General features: G+C 39.1%; 1 protein-coding gene across 5 annotated transcripts in view; it reads left to right on the top strand.

The window, feature by feature from the left end:
* DTD1 (D-aminoacyl-tRNA deacylase 1) overlaps positions 1–19615 on the top strand; it is a 252963-nt gene that overhangs the window by 168162 nt on the left and 65186 nt on the right. For 2 of the 5 annotated variants that reach the window (XR_013157180.1, XM_077114861.1), the window contains exon 5: positions 2467–2521. The exons of 2 other annotated variants lie outside the window; for them this stretch is intronic. Coding sequence is in view for 1 of the 3 variants with exons in the window: in XM_077114861.1 (XP_076970976.1) it covers positions 2467–2521 (55 nt within the window). In the remaining 2 variants the exon portion in view is untranslated. Of the gene's footprint in view, positions 1–2466; positions 2522–2891; positions 3183–19615 lie in introns of all 5 variants that reach the window. One more of the 5 variants, XR_013157179.1, reaches the window with a different exon arrangement.

Raw genomic sequence — 19615 nt, 5'->3', positions numbered from 1 at the left:
CATTCAGTGCCTTCCAGTATTTGTGGCTCCCTGGGGCCTTTCCTACATCTTGTCATCTCTGAGGGGACTTCAGAATGTGTCAGACTCACCCGAGGCCACAGTTCCTCTTTTCCATCCTCCTATCCTCTTTCCTCACCCACTTACCCGCAGTGCTTCCAGACCTGCCTACTGTCTTCCCCTTACCGACTGCGTCTGATGCCAGGAAGAGCCGTTAGACACTAAGGAAAGCTTAGGTAGCTGCTGCTTCTCTAACTGCCTGTGGGGAAGGTTTTTTTTTTTTTGTAGTTTTTTTTTTTGTTTGTTTGTTTTGTTAATGTTTGTTAGTTTTTTGCTTTTTAATTTCCAGTCTGTTGGGGACAATGTAGTAAAAATTCACAGCATTGTCAAATGGCTGTAAAAATTTTGAGACACTCACTTTCTATGCTTAACCTCCTTGCAGACCTGTATAAGCAGTTGTGGCAGGCTGTGGACTTTTGTCTGCACTTGGAATAGCATTGACGTAGAGGGCTCTTCTCCAGTACTGTTGTAAGGGCAAAGAGGCAGCCCCTTCCCACCTGCCTCCAGCAGTGGCACCAGGGGTGGCTATAGGGCTTTGAGCCCCTCACATCCTATAGTCTGTCAGTCTGTAAGCTGCTCAGAAATACATGTATAATATAAATCAAGTCAGTGGGTTTGCAATGCAAACACAGCATCAAGATAGGACTGCCAGCCCCTCCTACTCTTCCTACACACACACACACACACACTCACTCACTCACTCACTCACTCACTCACTCACTCACTCACTCCCTCCCTCCCTCCCTCACTCCCACCCAATTGCCATTGCCAACCCCTTCTGTGTAGAAGTTCTGGAGCCATCCCTGCCTGCTGGTTGTTTAGATTGCTGATTCAGACTCCTGAATCTTCACATGCTTTGCGAGGAAGGAAGGCATCAGAATGCATAGAGTATCGATTTCCCAGCCTCTGTTACAGGATAAAGCACTTTAAAATTAAATATACACAACAAGTAAGATCCCTGTTTGCCTAGGGATATTTTTAGTCTTTTGGAAGAGACCAGCTTTCCTTTCAAAGGGCATTGTCAAACGTTCCTTAATCATTACACAGAAACAATTCCATATTTACAAGTTACTTAAAAAAAGAAATCAACGAACCCCCCTGCCATCTTATGAGTTTAGAAATACATTTTCCTTCCTGGCCAACTTCCATTTCATTTAGCCTCATGTTCCAGGGAGCATCCATAATTGGTTGACCCAGCTCCACTCTTATGCTTGATCCCTGCCTAGGTCTGGGGAGCTGACGAGGGTGGGGCAGTTTGTCCAGTATCCTACACAGCCCCCCATAGCTGTTCCTGTCCAGATCTCCTGTCAGAATCATGCCAAGGGTTTGCTCTGCCAAATTAGAGCCCTTGTCAACAAAACTCCTTTGTCTCTGAATCTTTCAACAAGAATGTATTTGCTCATTTGATGATGGAAGTTGAATTTTCCTCTGCCGTTTGTGTTTCCTCTGCAGTTGTGTTTCTCTGGGAAGGGGAGTGCTCGATGTCTCCTTAGAAATGGACGAATTACTTTTTGACTAGATTGGGAAAGTGGAGCTCCAGGTGGACCTGGTATTTTACCTCCCCTACTCTGTAGCTTGTGCAGCCCACCTGGCTGTTTGCTTACCCTAAGCCTGTTATGCATGCATACAGGATAAACTGTAAAGGCAGTGTTCTGAAGACCGGTTTTCACTTTTAATTTGGCTGGGTGAGTGCCCAAGCCATTCATTTATGGACCATGAGCAATGCAAATATATTAGCAGAATTAGCATTGTGACCCAAATAGAGACAGAGGTTCACCAGCTGCAGTCCCAAACACGTGTTTGCCTGATCACTTTTTACATTTTCTAATTGGCTGCCATTGTTATAAAATGCTCAGGTTTTCAACTTTCTTCCCCAAATTCAAAAGTCTGGCCACAGGGGGCCTCCCTAGCCAAATGGCAGCAGCTGTCAGCATTAAGTAGCAATCACCTCCTTTCTAAGAAGCACTTGCTCTCCAGGCCATCAGAGAACTCCCACACCCTCCGGATTCTCACCTTGGTCCCTTTGCAAGTGTCTTTCTTTATCTTCCTAATCTACCCGTGGGCATTCATTTTGGGTCCCCTGATTTAACTTGACCTTGGTAGTAAGCCTGAGTTGCCAGTTTATGGTGAACTCTCATCATTTTCTAAAGTCATCCTGTAAGGTGAAATAGGATATGGTCCAAGTAACCCTTGAAAACCCCTTAAGAAGTCCATGGTTTTGTAGAGCCAGCCTCCCACAATGAAGTCTCTTACCTGAATCTATGAGGTAGACCCTAATTACCTCCCAGAAAGGGATAATTGATGATAACTCCACCTTCTTTGTCATCGCAGTGCCATCACTCCCCACACTCCCTTCTGGCTGTTGTTTTTCTGTCACCCTCCATCCCTTCCTTCATTTTTCCCTTGCAGGAGTGGAGTGGATGGAGTCTTCACCACCAACCCACCCGGCCTTCTGAAGACTCAGGTGAGACTAGCTGAGGCCATGGCCTCCCCTACAGGTCTGACCAGAGGCTCCAGAGCCCCCCATTGCCCAATGCAGAAACAGTGCTGGGAAATTGAATTTGTGCAAATTAAGTGCACCTATGATATAATTTACAACACTGGTATAGATATTTTATAAAAATCTTAAGTTTCCCTGGGAAGCCTCACAGGTGAAAGAAAAGGAAAAGAGCCTATAAAGGCTTAGCTATCTGACACCCAGGGGAGGGTGGGGATTTTCATTTGATACCTGGAAAACTATATAGGAAATGGACAATCTGAAAACAGCGATTAATTAGAATTAATTAGTCCTCAATCATAATTTTATTTCTAATATTGTTCTACTTGTTTCTCAGGCTTTGCACATTTTTTCCAGTGCCCTCAAGGATCAGGGGTCTTTAGAACACAGTTTACTCAATCTCATTATGAATGAGGCGACCCTATAATTGATTGCTCCAACTGAGGATGCACTTTTCAGAAGGAAGGGGACAGTGGGCATAAAACTTGATGTCTCAGGCAAACCAAAGCATATGGTCATCCAAATTATGAAGATCATTTTGGGTATTCATTCTAAAATCACCAACATCAGTGGAACTAAGAGATTAGATACCATCCCTTTTCTTGAAAAATTTTTCTTTGAAAACCAGGTAAGTTTAGTTTTATGATCATTATGTACCAGAGTCATAAAAAGTAGAGCCTTTGATCCAATAAAGATGGCATTATACTTTAAAAATCTTATTTAAATACTCTAAGAAATATTTTTATGGATAGTGTTTGAAGGCATGTAGTGACAGTATTATTTATTTTAAGGATTCCTATTGAAACAGCCATGTGATTAAAATTACCTCAAAGATTCATAAATTTCATTCAGCTCCTTAATAATCAGTCATTATATTTGTAGACCGGCATTTCTAATATATCACACAGAAACAGATTTTTGTTCAATAAGCTAAGCTTTATAAAATGTAAAAGAAAAAGCTCCTCAATTACTTTAAAATTTTATCAGTCTTAGAAACTGCTGCTCACTTAAGGCTTGCCAGTAGCTTAGACTGCCACAGAAAGAGACCCCCTCTATGCTTCTCAGATGACAGTCACTAAGGGAGGGTGGCAGGTGGTGGCAAATGCTCCTGTCGTAACTGAACTCCTCTGGCCCTCTGGCTATGGGCAGCCTCCCGCTGAGGCCATAGGTGTTCCTGTGCAGGGCTGTGGGTCGAGTTGAATGGACCTGCCTTTTTCTGGATGTTCTCCACGATTAAGGCTTGAGGAGGTTGTGTGGATTTCAGATGGTTCTTACTTCATTGGGCACTGGATGGATTTATATTCCTATAACTATTCTTGAGCTTTTAGTTAATTGTAGTCATTTTGATTCTTTTGTGATCCATTTGGTGAGTCTGGAGAAGAGCTCAGTCTAGGACTAATTATATGATTCTTCACTGCTGAGCCAAGACCTTCCTGAGCACTTGTGCACCCCCAGCGCCCCCCAACTACCTCACCCCACCTCAGTCCCATTTATCATGAGGCTTCTGGCTAGTGGAGACAGGCACTGTTTCCAACTCTGTGCTGCTGCTGTTCTGTGGCCTCTAATCCCTTCAGGTAGTTCTTTCCCTGGCCTCAGGTAGTGACCTCACTCACATGTGCTGCTGAGTACTCAGCAGATGCTGAGGGGCGACCTTCCCTAGACTGCCAAGGTCCTCTGGGCAGTCCTCTCCTCTCTGGTACTCTGCTCTGAGGACTCTCACCTTCTTTCCCTCAACTTGTGGGGTCTGCCATGCTCTGCCTTGGTTCCCCTCTCTGTGCTACAGCCTGGAAACTCTCAAGGTTGTTGGCTCAGGCAATCCAAGGACTCACCTCAACTGTTTCCCATCTCGGGGATCACTGCTTTTGTTGCCTGATGTCCAGTGTCCTGGAAACTGTTGATTCTTATATATAACTTCTCTACTGGTTTAGGTGGAAGGGCACATCAGGTTCTTGTTGCTCCATCTTGAACGGAAGTGGAAGTCTCAAGACATATCTTAAAATCTTGATTTGGTATAACTTTTATGAGCTGTTCTGCTTTACAATCCTTCCTCTAAGTCAAGGGTCATATGTGGGTTGCCTCAAAGACCTTTCTTCTCCATTCTGCTTCTCCAGGTCTAGATATTCTTTAAGAACTACTTCACATTTAACCTCCACAAAGCTTTCTTCATCTTCTCTAGTCAATGTGGGTTTTTCCCTTCTTAGAGCACGCAGAGACTCTTGTTGGGCACTGTTTCTTTGTTTTTTAGCAACTAAGTCTTGACCTTCCAAATATCTTGAGTTGGGAGTCCTTGTTTATATTTTCCAAGCCCGTCATAGTGATTAGCATGAGAATGAGCCCATCAGATATAAGCAAGCACTTGTTGGTGGAATACTTGCTTTTGTGGCTATAGGAGACACAGGATGTCATTTTGATAAATCCTGTGTGTGCATGTGTGTGTTTTGGATGAAATAAGGATGAAGTAGTAACTCTCACCCCTATGGTTGGATACCAATAAATCCATCCTTGTCGCTGTAATAGTCATCTCTCTCTCTTTCTCAGAGGTCTCTGTTTCAGGCAGCTTTTCATTAATACGGGCTCTTTGGAGCCTAAGTCAGCATGAAACTTGCCCTGAGGTACCATTTTAAACCTAAACCTTAATAATCAAGACAGATGTCACTCCATTAGATCATTCCGTTCTCACAGCCTTTTTTTAGCATTTGATCCCCCTGTTATTTATTTTTATTCCATATGTTCTACTCCTTTGTTGACAAGGTAGATAAAAGGAGCATGAGACTCAAGGTTTTCACAATCACACAGTAACATTGTGACAGCTATATCATTATTCAATCATCCTCAAGAAACATAGCTACTGGAACACAGTTCTACATTTTCAGGCAGTTCCCTCCAGCCTCTCCATTACATCTTGAATAACAAGATGATATCTACTTGATCATAAGAATAACCTCCAGGATAACCTCTTGACTCTGTTTGGAGTCTCTCAGCCATTGCCACTTTGTCTCATTTCACTCTTCCCCCTTTTGGTCGAGAAGGTTTTCTCAATCCCTTGATGCTAAGTCTCAGCTCATTCCAGGGTTTTTCTTAATCCCTTGATGCTGAGTCTCAGCTCATTCCAGGATTTCTGTTCCACGTTGCCAGGAAGGTCCACACCCCTGGGAGTCATGTCCCACGTAGAGAGGGGGAGGATGGTGAGACTGCTCGTCGTGTTGGCTGGAGAGAGAGGCCACATCTGAGCAACAAAAGAGGCTCTCTTGGGGGTGACTCTTAGGCCTAAATTTTAAGTAGACTTGACCTATCCTTTGCCTTCTCACAGCCTTTTAAAACAAAATGCCAGTGGCATCTACACAGGTTCCCCAGTGGAAATTAAGGCCCCAAATGTGCCCATTTGAGATCTACAAGCTTATTGGATATTTTTCTTCTGTGGCACTCTCTCCACCTCAGCATAAAGTGGTCAAGACTTTACACCAACTCTTGTGGAACTTGTCTTACTGGTAGCTGTGCTGAAGCTGGAGTCTCTGCTTTCCTCAGTGAAGTCCACCCAAAGCTTTTTGCATACAGACTGCCCTCCTTGCCATGGTCCATAAGGTACAAATTTTCAACAGAGGGATCTAGCAGGGCTCTCTTATTTTTGACTGTTACTAGATCTCCCCATAATGGGCTAATCATTGTTTTTTAAATCATCTCCTTATTATTATTTCTTTCACTCACATATGCACACTTTAACAAACATATATGATTTACAAGTTAGACATATCTTGGGATGTTTTAAATGCCTACTCAGCACATTTTGTATCTAATATTTTTCTTTTAACTTTTTTTAAAATTGTGAAATGTAACATATATATAAAAAATCAATATATTTCCAAGTACATTTTAACAGGTAGTTATAGAACAGATTTTAGAGTTTGGTCTGGGTTATAGTTCCTTGATTTTTTTCTTCTAGCTGCTCCAAGACACTGGAGACCAACAAAAATATCAATATAGTAATTCAGCAGTCATACTCATTTGTTAAATCTTATCTTCTCTGTTATACTCCTCCTTCTCTTTAAATAACATATATACATTAAAGCTGTAAATTTCAAAGTACATTGCAACAATTAGTTGTAGAACCGATTTCAGAGTTTGGTATGGGTTACAGTTCCACAATTTTAGGTTTTTATTTCTAGCTGCTCTAAGGTACTGGAGGCTAAAAGAAATATCAGTGTAATAATTCAGCACTCATACTCATTTATTAAACCCAATCTTCTCTGTATAATTCCACCATCACCTTTGATCTTTCTTTCCCGCTTTTTAGGGGTATTTGGGCTATGGCCATTCTAACTTTTTCATGTGGAAGGGACTGTTGATAATATGGGATAGGGGGATGGAACTAGTTGATGTTCTGGAGAGGCTGGCCTCTCTGCATTTCAGGACTTATCTGGTCCAGGGACACATTTGGAGGTTGTAGGTTTTGGAGAGTTACCCTAGTGGAGGGAACCTATGTAGAATCTTATATAATGCCCTAGGTATTCTTTAGGATTGGCAGGAATGATTTGGTTGGGATTTGGCAAGTTATGATAGGTAGCAGTGTCTAACTGAAGCATGCTTGAGAGTGCCCTCCAGAGTAGCCTCTCGACTGTATTTGAACTCTCACAGCCACTGATACCTTATTTGTTATACTTCTTTTCACCCTTTTGGTTGGGCTAAGTATCTTAAGACGTCTGTTTCCCTGCCCTGCCCTGTCCCTGGATTTCTGCAGCATTCTTTCTGTTCTGCCGTGTTGGCCCAAAGTGGTTGCTGGGGAGCTGCTCTTGGACTGGCAGCCTTTGCTGCTTCTCTAGGCTGGTGTCCTGCTGGGGCTGCCCCTCTGGGCATTTTTATGGAGGTCACTCTTTGAAAGGTGTCTTTTTTTATGCCTCTCTTCCTACTGCTCTTTCTTCCTAGTGTACATCCTCTTGGCATTTCAGGAGCCATTTCATGTAGTGTTCTGACTTTGTGTGTACCTAATGGCAATAAAACATCTTTATTTTTATTTTATTTTATTTTTTTTAACATCTTTATTTTTAGACAGTAGTTTTCTTCCCTGGACCTTTTGCACCCTCAGAAATGTTCTCTTGTTAAAACCTTCCCAGGGTCCCTCTCTGTGTGGTCAACAACTAGACATTCCAGTCTGGTTAGGGGAGAAAGCCCAGCAGAATGGCATACTTCCTTTAGAAACTATTCTTAAAATTGTGTTTTAAGAATTTGGGAACAGACCCAGCCGGATTGTAGTGGTTGCCTGTGTGGTTTTGAGCTGCCCAGTGGTTCCAGTCTAGGGACAGGATTAAGGATTTGGGGAGCCCTCAGTTTGGTTGTCCCATCACCATCTTCATTGTCCAACCATATCTCCCACTACTCCTCAGTCTGAGCTTTAGGCTGGCTCTTCTCTATGGGTCTGCCTGGGGGTGTTGTTTTCCTTATCCCTGGTCCTTTGTTCATGCTTTTTTCCTAAACTGAGATTTCTTCCAGTTTATATAGATTATACCCATTTTTGAAAGCACCACTGAAGACCATGGCATTATCTTCAGCAATACACAATGTTCTTTCCATCAGTGTCTGTATCACAGAGGTCAGCCTTGGATTATATTTCATCTGATTTTTTCTCATGTTTTACACAGGTAAATCAGGTCTATCCAAAGGATTTGTAAACTTCTCAGGGTCACTGTGTTAGTTTGCAAGCTGCCAGAATGTGATATTCCAGAACTGAAACGGCTTTTTAAAAGGGAAATTTAGTAAGTTACATGTTAACAGTTCTGAGGAAGTGAAAGTGTCCAAATTAAGGTACCAACAAGAGGTTACTTTCATTTAAGAAAGGCCGATGGCTTAGGAACACCTCTATCAACTTGGTAGTCACGTGACTAATATCTGCTGGTCCCTTGTTCCTGGGCTCCATTGCTTTCAGCCTCTTGTTCCTGAGGGGTTTCCTCACTTTGCTTCTCCGGGGCCGACTTTCATCTCTTGGCTTCCCTTGGCTCTGTCCTGGTTCTGGCTGGCTTAACATCTCATGGCTACGTCTGCTGGGCTCCAAGCATCTCCAAACATTCATGTCTCTGTTCTCCATGTGTCCGTATCTGTGTCAGCTCTACTGTGAAGTTTCTGTGGCTCTGAGGCTTCTGTCATTTCTGACTCTCTCCAAAATGTTTCTTCTTTTTTAAAGGATTCCAATAAGGTAATCCAAACCCACCTGGAATAGGTGGAGACACATCTCCACCTAGTCAAATGTCACACCCACAATTGGGCAAACCACATCTCCCAGGAGATAATCTAATCAAAAGTTTCCAACCTACAGTATTGAATTAGGATTAAAAGAAACAGCTGCCTCCACAAGATTGGATCAGTTTAAAACATGGCTTTTCTGGGGTACAGAGTGCTTTCAAATGGGCACAGTCAGTTTTTGTCCTTCTTGGTTTTGCATCCCTTCCAAGAGTTAGTGTGGTTGCCAGTTCAATCATATTGAAATGATATTAATGATCTTGAATCCTGAAAAACATTGTAAACATATTGGCCACAATTAGAATATAAACAAATTGAGAAAAGCATGTTTTTGAAACATGTGATAACCAGACATTTGTGTGAGAATATGATGTGGACTAGCTTGATGCCAGCCAGAGAGGTACTTCCTCTAAAAATTCCATGCAAATGTTGCTTCAACAAGCATTAGATTGAGAAAGATTGACCCAGTTGCTCTGAATCCTGGCTCCAATGCCTGAGCTATAGGGCAAGATTTGCTGTCATTCTCCCTGACACTGTGACCAGACCAGTGCCTCATGCCTCCACTTTGGAGCCTCCACTCGTGGCTGTGTTAGATCTGGCTCCCCGAGACTCTCCTTGAAGGTATGCCTGCATTGTTCTGCCCCTCAGGCCAATGGACTTTCGAGATTCTGGTATCCTTCACCTTTAAATGTGTTATGTGCCCTTGACCAAGTTATTGTGTGTTGGTTTTGTTGGCAGCTTGGGATCAAGCAAGCAAATAAATTTTCTTGAGCATCCAAGCTGGGGTCTTGTGGAACCTGCTTTCACGTACTGAATTTGCTTTCCATTTATGACAGCTCTACTTACATGGCAATAACATTTGTGGATTCTCATGCAGAACCCTGGCCCGGAGCCCCGACCTTCTGCTGCAGCTCTGCATTTCCTAGAAATGTGACCTAGGAAAGGCACAGAGCTCTTCCAGCTTCATTTCACCCATCTGTCCAGTGGGGTTGACCTATCACCCCAGCTCATTGTAAGGCTCAATGAAAGAAAGGAAGAGAAAGGGGGAGTGTTAGTAGTGTGTGAGTATTTGTGTCAAATCACTTGACTTCTTACGCTCCAGGTTCCTAGCTGTGAAATCAGAAGGCCGAGCAAGCTATGTGTTTTCTGACTGTATCATCTCTTTGATCTTCCCACTTCCGTAATCACCCAGAGGTTATTTACTTACCTTTGACCTGAGATGCCATTTACTCTGATTCACTATGGAACTTGTGATGAAGCTGTTTCTGTGATACCAATCCTCATGCTCTGTGCAAATGACTTTTTGCACAGAATAGTTCTCTTTTACCTCAAATTCCTTTCTGCTTGGAGGTTGTTCTATAACTTCCCCTTAGATCTATGTTCATAGTAGAAGTCGACTGATTAGGATAAAGGGGATTTTATACCTGTCAGTGATACCTGGGCACATGCAGCTGAGTTGATGAAGCACAGATGCCAGTGATGGGTTGAATTGGGACCATGTCCTTCAGTGCTACTCTTGAACTTAGGTTGGGGCCAGCCTTGGTAACTGGTATACTCTCAGGTGGGCAGAGTGAGGCTGTGAGGAAAGAGGTTGAAACCATTGTTTAAATTGAGACTTGGAGATTCTTTCTGGATATAATCTATAAAATGATGACTAATCAAGAGTTATGACTTTCTGTTATGATTACAAATTCTTTGGACTCTGAAATTGAAAAAAATTTCCACAAGCTCTAAAGGCTGTTTAATTCACAGGGTTTATGTTCTATACAAATAGGGGTTTGTTTTCATTGCTGCTTTTTCTTGGGAGGATTTGGGTGTGCAGGGTATTCTAGATGCACTTTAGGGTATTTGTGGGCACAGACTCTTGTCTGGGCTTGGTTTATATTATATTTGAAGGGCAAATCACATACTCTTAGGTTACACCTATTGCACTTCCAAAGTCCACGTTAAGGAGAGGCTGACTCTACTGTGCTCCTAGCCTACTCAGTATTTCAAACTATTTTTGGGGCATTTGGGATTCAATAAAAGCAAGTTCATCTCAATGGCAGAACTGTATTGTCTTGAGCAGATGTGAGCCATGTGGTCCCGATTCTCTTTCACTCCGCTCATCCAGATGCTGGTTCATGATCTGACCTCTTTGAGACAGACCCCAGAAGTATTTAGTGTCTTCCCTTAAGAAGAAAAGGCCATCACATTTCCCGACTTCCCAGAAAGGGTAAAGGAAAATGTGTGCTGAGTAGCTTCTGGATCGTGGTCTGTGGCACAAGCGTGCTTAGGGCAGCCCAGAATCAGACCTCTCCCTGTGAAGTCCTCTCTGCTGCCCAGATGCTTTCCGGCCAGCCCTTTGCCCCTGAAGCTGGCCCAAGTGCTTGTCCAAGGGCTGCCTTCGAACTCCTGAAATGATTACATTTGACCTATCTGAGGCATTTGGGGATTTCTTCATTCTGGAAGGTTTTTAGACAGGAGATTCCATAGTCTTTTAAAATTAATAGACCAGACTATGATTGTGTAAATTTTGATTTAGATAAAAGAATAGATCACTTCTGTGATGAAGCCAGTTTATTTCCTTTTGGCTATGTGATTGTAAGAGTTCACGTGACTTTAAAATAAATATGTATTTTTCACTTTAAAAAGTTGAGCTACATACAATCAGCTAAAACTTGTAATAAACTAGCCATTGTATGTTGATTCACACCCCCCTCTAACCAGGGGTGCTGGAGAAAGTGGAGAAATTAGTGCAGGAGCATTCTCTTTAAAACTGGAAAAATATACATTGTGTTGGACAGTCCAAGATTAAAGAGTTAGAAGGTAAAAAGAGATAGTAGAGTGTAGAATAAAGGTAGGATTTATCTTGGGTCAATAGGAAGCTTGTTTGTTAATTGGGAAAGAGCCAAAGAAAATCCAATGGAAAGTAGCAAGAGGAGTTCAGTGTAAGATTAGAGTTGTTTTCCTTAAGCAGTCTCTAAAAGTTTATCCTACTAGAGCTTGAGTTTATTTCTTTAAAAATAATCAGAAAGAATGATGAGCTGGGTTCAAGTAACATTTCTACAGAGATTTACTTTGCGTGAAAGGCTGGAAGTTCATGGTTATAAATTAGTGGAGTGATGTTAATCTGTAAGTCCCTTTCATATTTCTGGGAGAAAATGTTGGGACTCTGTGACCACAGGGTGCTGTGGCAGCAGCAAACCTCAAGGACAAGGGTCTTCACCAGAGGCAGCAGTCCACCCTTCAGTGCTGACACTTTGTGGGCTGTAGTAGAATGACTACAGGATTCTAGAAATATGATTCAAAGAATACCTAGGTGAAAATGTTTAACTTTGGAAAAAAACAGAAATAAGAAACAGAGCACTGCTGTTAGGGCACCAATAATGTATGTAATATTATCTCTCTGATACATAATTTAGGTAATCTGTTATATGCAGTAGTATATATTGTATAAACTATATTAAGTTGAACCATATGAAACTGCAATATGCTGGAATTTGGCCATTTTTATTATAAATATTGCAGTCTCATTTGGTTCAATCCAGTATATAGCATCACATGCATAACATTGTATATTACATATAATGCTAAATATATATAACTTTTAAATTTTTATTTATTTATTTATTTATTTATTTTTGCATGGGCAGGCACTGGGAATCAAACCTGGGTCTCCGGGATGGCAGACGAGAACTCTGCCTGCTGAGCCACCGTGGTCTGCCTTTTATTTATTTAATATATATAATTTGATATAGTGTTACAGATATACTTGGATTCAGAAAATTCTCAAAAAGAAATCGATTTGTAGTTGAAGAGGAAGACACTAGCTTGTTAACTATCTCTCTGAGTTAGGTAAACTTTCTGCCTATTCTCTTTGGCCCTCATAAGAACCCAGAGTTAGGCAGGACAGAAGTGGTAGTTCTGTTCTCTACCCCGGGTCGCAGGCTGGGTAGAGGACTTGCCTTACCCTCTGCCATGAGCAGAGAGCCACAGGCCTTCTTCCTGCCTTGGGGATATAGCTTTCCTGTTTCTTATCTTTCTTTTTTTTTTTTTTAGTTTCAATATTTTATATGAAAAAAATAGCAAAACTGTTGCAGTAATATTTCATGTACTCATTTACATAACAAACAGTTAATGCATAAATGCCTATTATAATGTATACTAAGAATTATAGTGAAAAGTTAGGATAATTATAAAATAGGTGTTCTCAAAGTTTATAGAGCTGTGAGAGAAAGAGGTAGTCCAAATAAATATTACATTTTTACATATCTTCATATAGTTTTAAATGCAAAAGTATTTTCAAATAGTTTTGATCCATGAAATAATAAAACAGCTTCACATAGTCCTGCTTTATTTTTAAAGTTTTATTCATTCCATACAATCCATATGAAGTGTACGTATCAGTGGTTCTCACTATATTCAGAGTTGTCTGTTCCTCACCACAACCAAGAACATTTTCATTGCTCCAAAAAGAAAAATCCAATACTCCATATATCCCTGTTATCGACACTTAGTATTGGCATAGTATCTTTGTTACAAATGATGAAAGAATATTATAATATTTACTCTTAATTATAGTCCATAGTTGGCATTAATTGTATTTTCTCCCATTTACCACTTGATTTTTAATACCTTATAATGGTGATGTACATTTGTTCTAGTTAATAGAAGGACATTCTTTTATTTGTACATTTAATCACAGTCATTTTCCACAATAGAGTTCACTGTGTTACACAGTCCCATGCTTTCTCACAACCCCAGACTTCCCCTTTCAACCACAATCATACCATAATTCAGCACTGTTAATTACAGTTACAGTAATGTGCTACCATCACCTCTAACCATTTCCAAATATTTACTATTGATCTTATAAAAAATTCTGTTCAAAGTAAGCATCAGCTCCCCAGCCTCTACCCTGTTTTCTATTTTTGTGTAATGCTCTGTATATGTGGATATCTTTGTTACCTGTGTAGTTACCATACCTCCCCTCACCCTCATCTGTTTTCTAAAATACATTAAACAGATTTCCCTTCATTTATGCACATCTAAGCCTGTGCAGTTGAGCAGTTGTTTCGTTATAGCAGTTGTGGGTATAAAATACAGAGTTCCCATATATCACCCTATTATTGACACTTTACATTAGTGTGGTACATTTGTTACAGTTGATGAAAGAATGTTTTTATAATTGTAGTATTTAATGTAGTTCATGATTTGCTTTAGGGTTCATTGTTTGCTTTTGTATATTCCTATGAATTTTTTTTTAAATTTTATTCTAGTAACACATATATATTCTAAAATTTCCCCTTTTAGCCACATTCAAATATATAAATGAGAGCTATTTAATACATTCACATTGTTGTGCCACAATCACTACCAGCTATTAACAAAGCTTTTCCATTAAGCCATAAATGTTTAATTGTACAGAGTTTCTCAAATCCCTATTTCCTACCACCATTCTGTCCCCTGGTAACCTACGTTTAAGTTTCTGACTCCATGAATTTGCTTATTCTAAATATTTCACACCAGTGAGATCATCTGATATTTGTCCTTTTGTGTCTGGATAATTTCAGTGTGATGTCTTCAAGATTCATCCATGTTTTTGCATGCATTTGAACTTCATTCTTTTTTATAACTGAATAAAATCTCACTGTGTGTAGCTACGACATTTTTTTAATCCATTCATTAGTTGATTGTTTGCTTCCACTGTGAACATCAGTGTGAAAATATCTGTTCAAGTCCCTGCTTTTAATTCTTTTGGAAATTACTAAGTATTTACTTAGTAATACTTAATAATTACTAATTATTAAGTATACTATATACTTAGTAGTGGGATTGTTGGGTCATATGGTAATTCTCTACTTAACTTTTTTTTTATTAATTAAAAAAATTAACAACATTTAGAAATCATTCCATTCTACATGTACAATCAGTAATTCTTAATATCATCACATAGTTGCATATTCATCATTTCTTAGTACATTTGCATCGATTTAGAAAAAGAAATAAAAAGACAACAGAATAAGAATTAAACGATAATAGAGAGAAGAAAAAAACCTATACCTCACATGCAGCTTCATTCAATGTTTTAACATAATTGCATTACAATTAGGTAGTATTGTGCTGTCCATTTCTGAGTTTTTTTTTTTTTATAGTTTTTTTTATTAATTAGAAAAAGAATTAACAAAACAATTAGAAATCATTCCATTCTACATGTACAATCAGTAATTCTTAATAACATCACATAGTTGCATATTCATCATTTCTTAGTACATTTGCATCGATTTAGAAAAAGAAATAAAAAGACAACAGAATAAGAATTAAAACATTAATAGAAAGAAAAAAAAAAACCCTATACCTCACATGCAGCTTCATTCAGTGTTTTAACATAATTGCATTACAATTGGGTAGTATTGTGCTGTCCATTTCTGAGTTTTTATATCCAGTCCCGTTGTACAGTCTGTATCCCTTCAGCTCCAATTACCGCTTCTCTCTTTTTTTTTTTTTTTTTATTAACGGGAAAAAAGAAATTAACCCAACATTTAGAAATCATACCATTCTACACATGCAATCAGTAATTCTTAACATCATCACATAGATGCATGATCATACATTCTTAGTACATTTGCATCGGTTTAGAAGAACTAGCAACATAACCGAAAAAGATATAGAATGTTGATATAGCGACAAAAATAAAAGTAATAATAGTAAAGTCAAAACAAAATAAAACAAAACAAAACAAAAACCAATAGCTCAGATGCAGCTTCATTCAGTGTTTTAACAAGATTACTTTACAATTAGGTATTATTGTGCTGTCCATTTTGAGTTTTTGTATCTAGTCCTGTTGCACAGTCTGTATCCCTTCACCTCCAATTGCCCATTATCTTACCCTGTTTCTACCTCCTGCTGGACTCTGTTACCAATGACATATTCCAAATTTATTCTCGAATGTCTGTTCACATCAGTGGGACCATACAGTATTTGTCCTTTAGTTTTTGGCTAGACTCACTCAGCATAATGTTCTCTAGGTCCATCCATGTTATTACATGCTTCATAAGTTTATCCTGTCTTAAAGCTGCATAGTATTCCATCGTATGTATATACCACAGTTTGTTTAGCCACTCTTCTGTTGATGGAGATTTTGGCTGTTTCCATCTCTTTGCAATTGTAAATAACGCTGCCATAAACATTGGTGTGCAAATGTCCGTTTGTGTCTTTGCCCTTAAGTCCTTTGAGTAGATTCCCAGCAATGGTATTGCTGGGTCGTATGGCAATTCTATATTCAGCTTTTTTAGGAACCGCCAAACTGCCTTCCACAGTGGTAGCACCTTTTGACATTCCCACCAACAGTGGATAAGTGTGCCTCTTTCTCCGCATCCTCTCCAGCACTTGTCATTTTCTGTTTTGTTGATAATGGCCATTCTGGTGGGTGTGAGATGATATCTCATTGTGGTTTTGATTTGCATTTCTCTAATGGCCAGGGACATTGAGCATCTCTTCATGTGCCTTTTGGCCATTTGTATTTCCTCTTCTGATAGGTGTCTGTTCAAGTCTTTTTCCCATTTTGTAATTGGATTGGCTGTCTTTTTGTTGTTGAGATGAACAATCTCTTTATAAATTCTGGATACTAGACCTTTATCTGATATATCATTTCCAAATATTGTCTCCCATTGTGTAGGCTGTCTTTCTACTTTCTTGATGAAGTTCTTTGATGCACAAAAGTGTTTAATTTTGAGGAGCTCCCATTTATTTATTTCCTTCTTCAGTGTTCTTGCTTTAGGTTTAAGGTCCATAAAACCTCCTCCAGTTGTAAGATCCATAAGATATCTCCCAACATTTTCCTCTAACTGTTTTATGGTCTTAGACCTAATGTTTAGATCTTTGATCCATTTTGAGTTAACTTTTGTATAGGGTGTGAGACATGGGTCTTCTTTCATTCTTTTGCATATGGATATCCAGTTCTCTAGGCACCATTTATTGAAGAGACTGTTCTGTCCCAGGTTAGTTGGCTTGACTGCCTTATCAAAGATCAAATGTCCATAGATGAGAGGGTCTATATGTGAGCACTCTATTCGATTCCATTGGTCGATATATCTATCTTTATGCCAATACCATGCTGTTTTGACCACTGTGGCTTCATAATATGCCTTAAAGTCAGGCAGCGCGAGACCTCCAGCTTCGTTTTTTTTCCTCAAGATGTTTTTAGCAATTCGGGGCACCCTGCCCTTCCAGATAAATTTGCTTATTGGTTTTTCTATTTCTGAAAAATAAGTTGTTGGGATTTTGATTGGTATTGCATTGAATCTGTAAATCAATTTAGGTAGGATTGACATCTTAACTATATATAGTCTTCCAATCCATGAACACGGTATGCCCTTCCATCTATTTAGGTCTTCTGTGATTTCTTTTAACAATTTTTTGTAGTTTTCTTTATATAGGTTTTTTGTCTCTTTAGTTAAATTTATTCCTAGGTATTTTATTCTTTTAGTTGCAATTGTAAATGGGATTCGTTTCTTGATTTCCCCCTCAGCTTGTTCATTACTAGTGTATAGAAATGCTACAGATTTTTGAATGTTGATCTTGAAACCTGCTACTTTGCTGTACTCCTTTATTAGCTCTAGTAGTTTCGTTGTGGATTTTTCCGGGTTTTCGACATATAGTATCATATCGTCTGCAAACAGTGATAGTTTTACTTCTTCCTTTCCAATTTTGATGTCTTGTATTTCTTTTTCTTGTCTAATTGCTCTGGCTAGAACCTCCAACACAATGTTGAATAATAGTGGTGATAGTGGACATCCTTGTCTTGTTCCTGATCTTAGGGGGAAAGTTTTCAATTTTTCCCCATTGAGGATGATATTAGCTGTGGGTTTTTCATATATTCCCTCTATCATTTTAAGGAAGTTCCCTTGTATTCCTATCTTTTGAAGTGTTTTCAACAGGAAAGGATGTTGAATCTTGTCAAATGCCTTCTCTGCATCAATTGAGATGATCATGTGATTTTTCTGCTTTGATTTGTTGATATGGTGTATTACATTAATTGATTTTCTTATATTGAACCATCCTTGCATACCTGGGATGAATCCTACTTGGTCATGATGTATAATTCTTTTAATGTGTTGTTGGATACGATTTGCTAGAATTTTATTGAGGATTTTTGCATCTATATTCATTAGAGAGATTGGTCTGTAGTTTTCTTTTTTTGTAATATCTTTGCCTGGTTTTGGTATGAGGGTGATGTTGGCTTCATAGAATGAATTAGGTAGTTTTCCCTCCGCTTCAATTTTTTTGAAGAGTTTGAGGAGAATTGGTACTAATTCTTTCTGGAACGTTTGGTAGAATTCACATGTGAAGCCATCAGGTCCTGGACTTTTCTTTTTAGGAAGCTTTTGAATGACTAATTCAATTTCTTTACTTGTGATTGGTTTGTTGAGGTCATCTATGTCTTCTTGAGTCAAAGTTGGTTGTTCATGTCTTTCCAGGAACCCGTCCATTTCATCTAAATTGTTGTATTTATTAGCGTAAAGTTGTTCATAGTATCCTGTTACTACCTCCTTTATTTCTGTGAGGTCAGTAGTTATGTCTCCTCTTCCATTTCTGATCTTATTTATTTGCATCCTCTCTCTTCTTCTTTTTGTCAGTCTTGATAAGGGCCCATCAATCTTACTGATTTTCTCATAGAACCAACTTCTGGTCTTATTGATTTTCTCTATTGTTTTCATGTTTTCAATTTCATTTATTTCTGCTCTGATCTTTGTTATTTCTTCCCTTTTGCTTGCTTTGGGATTAATTTGCTGTTCTTTCTCCAGTTCTTCCAAGTGAACAGTTAATTCCTGCATTTTTGCCTTTTCTTCTTTTCTGATATAGGCATTTAGGGCAGTAAATTTCCCTCTTAGCACTGCCTTTGCTGCATCCCATAAGTTTTGATATGTTGTGTTTTCATTTTCATTTGCCTCGAGGTATTTACTAATTTCTCTTGCAATTTCTTCTTTGACCCACTCGTTGTTTAAGAGTGTGTTGTTGAGCCTCCAGGTATTTGTGAATTTTCTGGCATTCCGCCTATTATTGATTTCCAACTTCATTCCTTTATGATCCGAGAAAGTGTTGTGTATGATTTCAATCTTTTTAAATTTGTTAAGACTTGCTTTGTGACCCAGCATATGGTCTATCTTTGAGAATGATCCATGAGCACTTGAGAAAAAGGTGTATCCTGCTGTTGTGGGATGTAATGTCCTATAAATGTCTGTTAAGTCGAACTCCTTTATAGTAATATTCAGATTCTCTATTTCTTTATTGATCCTTTGTCTAGATGTTCTGTCCATTGATGAGAGTGGGGAATTGAAGTCTCCAACTATTATGGTATTTGTGTCTATTTCCTTTTTCAGTGTTTGCAGTGTATTCCTCACGTATTTTGGGGCATTCTGGTTCGGTGCGTAAATATTTATGATTGTTATGTCTTCTTGTTTAATTGTTCCTTTTATTAGTAGATAGTGTCCTTCTTTGTCTCTTTTAACTGTTTTACATTTGAAGTCTAACTTGTTGGATATTAGTATAGCCACTCCTGCTCTTTTCTGGTTATTATTTGCATGAAATATCTTTTCCCAACCTTTCACTTTCAACCTATGTTTATCTTTGGGTCTAAGATGTGTTTCCTGTAGACAGCATATAGAAGGATCCTGTTTTTTAATCCATTCTGCCATTCTATGTCTTTTGATTGGGGAATTCAGTCCTTTGACATTTAGTGTTATTATTGTTTGGATAATATTTTCCTCTACCATTTTGCCTTTTGTATTATATATATCATATGTGACTTTCCTTCTTTCTACACTCTTCTCCATACCTCTCTCTTCTGTC

Source organism: Tamandua tetradactyla, chromosome 1, assembly GCF_023851605.1.
Source record: "Tamandua tetradactyla isolate mTamTet1 chromosome 1, mTamTet1.pri, whole genome shotgun sequence".
Taxonomy (NCBI): domain Eukaryota; kingdom Metazoa; phylum Chordata; class Mammalia; order Pilosa; family Myrmecophagidae; genus Tamandua; species Tamandua tetradactyla.
Note: the sequence above shows the minus strand (reverse complement) of the source record. Positions and strands in the feature narration are given on the sequence as shown.